Genomic DNA, 1,721 nt, shown 5'->3' with positions numbered 1-1,721 from the left:
CTTTATTGTTTCCCTTAAGTAAATTATTTCCACTATGTTATCACATGAATCTGGGATTATTATTTATCTTGTACTGTTGAAAAAAATTGAATACTAATATATTCTTATCAAGAAGTATTTAACAAATAGAAGATTGCATATTATAAAATGCATGATTTCTGAAAGTATAGCTTTGTAAAAATTATCTTTATGTTATATCTAATGAAATGTTCAAGTAGGATGAAATTTTATATAAAATGACTCTAAGAATTTCAAACACATTTTTATCCTTTGCAAACTACTATTACTTAAAAATGGCAAAAAAAAATAGATGTGTTAGTATGTGTTCCTTGAAATTCAGTGAGGAAAGCTGAAATCTAAAACGTCATTTCTGCCATTCCTCACTTATGTATCAGAAAAGACACACAGTAATAGAAATAGAAAATTAATTGTAATTTTTTACATTCAGTCACAATCGGAAACAATGTGAATGACCGCTTACCCTCACTCAACTACCTGCATCCTTGTCTCTTCTTCACGAATCTAACAACAGCACCTTTCACTTCTTTGTTCCTGAGACTGTAAATGAGTGGGTTCAGCATGGGGATCACGATGGTGTAAAACACAGAAGCTACTTGGTCCTTTCCCAGGGAGTAGGACTTACTTGGTTTTAAATAAGTAAAGATCAGAGAACTGTAAAAGACAGTGACTCCAAGGAGGTGAGAGGCACAAGTGGAGAAGGCTTTTTGCTTTCCTGAAGTGGAATTGATCTTCAAAATAGTAGAAAGAACAAATAGATAGGATGTAGATATTGTGATGAAGGAACAAAGAAGGGTTGAACCTGCAAAAATGAATATAATTATTTCAACTCCATTTGTGTCACTGCAGGACAGAGATAAAAGTGGAGATGTGTCACAGTAAAAATGATGGATGATGTTGGACTTGCAGAAATGTAGTGTAATCATGGCAATCACACCGGCAGAGGAATCCACAGTTCCAATCATGTAGGACCCAATAAGAAGGACAAGGCAGCATCGTGAAGACATAATGGTAGGATAATGTAAAGGTTTGCAGATGGCTATGTAGTGGTCATAGGCCATTGAGGAAAGCAGAAAACATTCAGTGCCTGCCAAAAAGATAAAAATGTACATTTGTGCAAAACAATCTTTGAAGGAAATACTCTTGTTTGAAGTCAGCAGGTTCTCTAAGGTTTTAGGTGTGATGTCAGTAGAGTAACTGAGGTCAACAAATGACAGATGGATGAGGAAGAAATACATTGGAGTGTGCAGCTGGACATCTAGACAAATAATCAGCATCATGCCTATGTTCCCCAGGACAGTGACCAGGTATATCAGAAGAAACACCACAGAGAGTACCAGCTGGAGATCTTTGGAATCTGTTAGTCCCATAAGGATGAAGTCAGGTTTATTTGTCTGATTCCAGGTATTCATAGTGAGTCACCCTAAATGATGAGAAATCAAAGCTCATGCATAGGTTTATGATGCCATAAAATTTCTTGTGACTGTCACTGTACCTTTTTGAAAATATTATAGAACTATAAACAGTTTTTCAAATAGAAGTACAAGGTGACAGTAATGATATCATAAATGAAAATATGTTTTGTAATTCCAAGAAAACTGGTGCTAGTCTGACTGACTTCTTTTGTATGTTTAACCTGCATGAACATGGACATGATAATGATATCCCCTTATATTTTCTAATATCTAAGTTGCAGAACTCAG

The 1,721-nt window shown here is 35.1% G+C and overlaps 1 protein-coding gene across 1 annotated transcript; it reads right to left on the bottom strand.

Moving 5' to 3' along the window:
* Positions 1-491: 491 nt before the first annotated feature.
* Positions 492-1,430, bottom strand: LOC121466611 (olfactory receptor 8H2-like). Its single transcript, XM_041680390.1, has one exon. The coding sequence runs from the start codon at positions 1,428-1,430 to the stop codon at positions 492-494; it is 939 nt and encodes a 312-aa protein (XP_041536324.1).
* Between the last annotated feature and the right edge of the window lie 291 nt (positions 1,431-1,721).

Source organism: Microtus oregoni, unplaced genomic scaffold (genome assembly GCF_018167655.1).
Source record: "Microtus oregoni isolate MIOR12 unplaced genomic scaffold, Mior012 000033F_ref0000390, whole genome shotgun sequence".
Taxonomy (NCBI): domain Eukaryota; kingdom Metazoa; phylum Chordata; class Mammalia; order Rodentia; family Cricetidae; genus Microtus; species Microtus oregoni.
The sequence above is the reverse complement of the archived record's forward strand: the minus strand, read 5'-3'. Positions and strand labels throughout refer to the sequence as shown.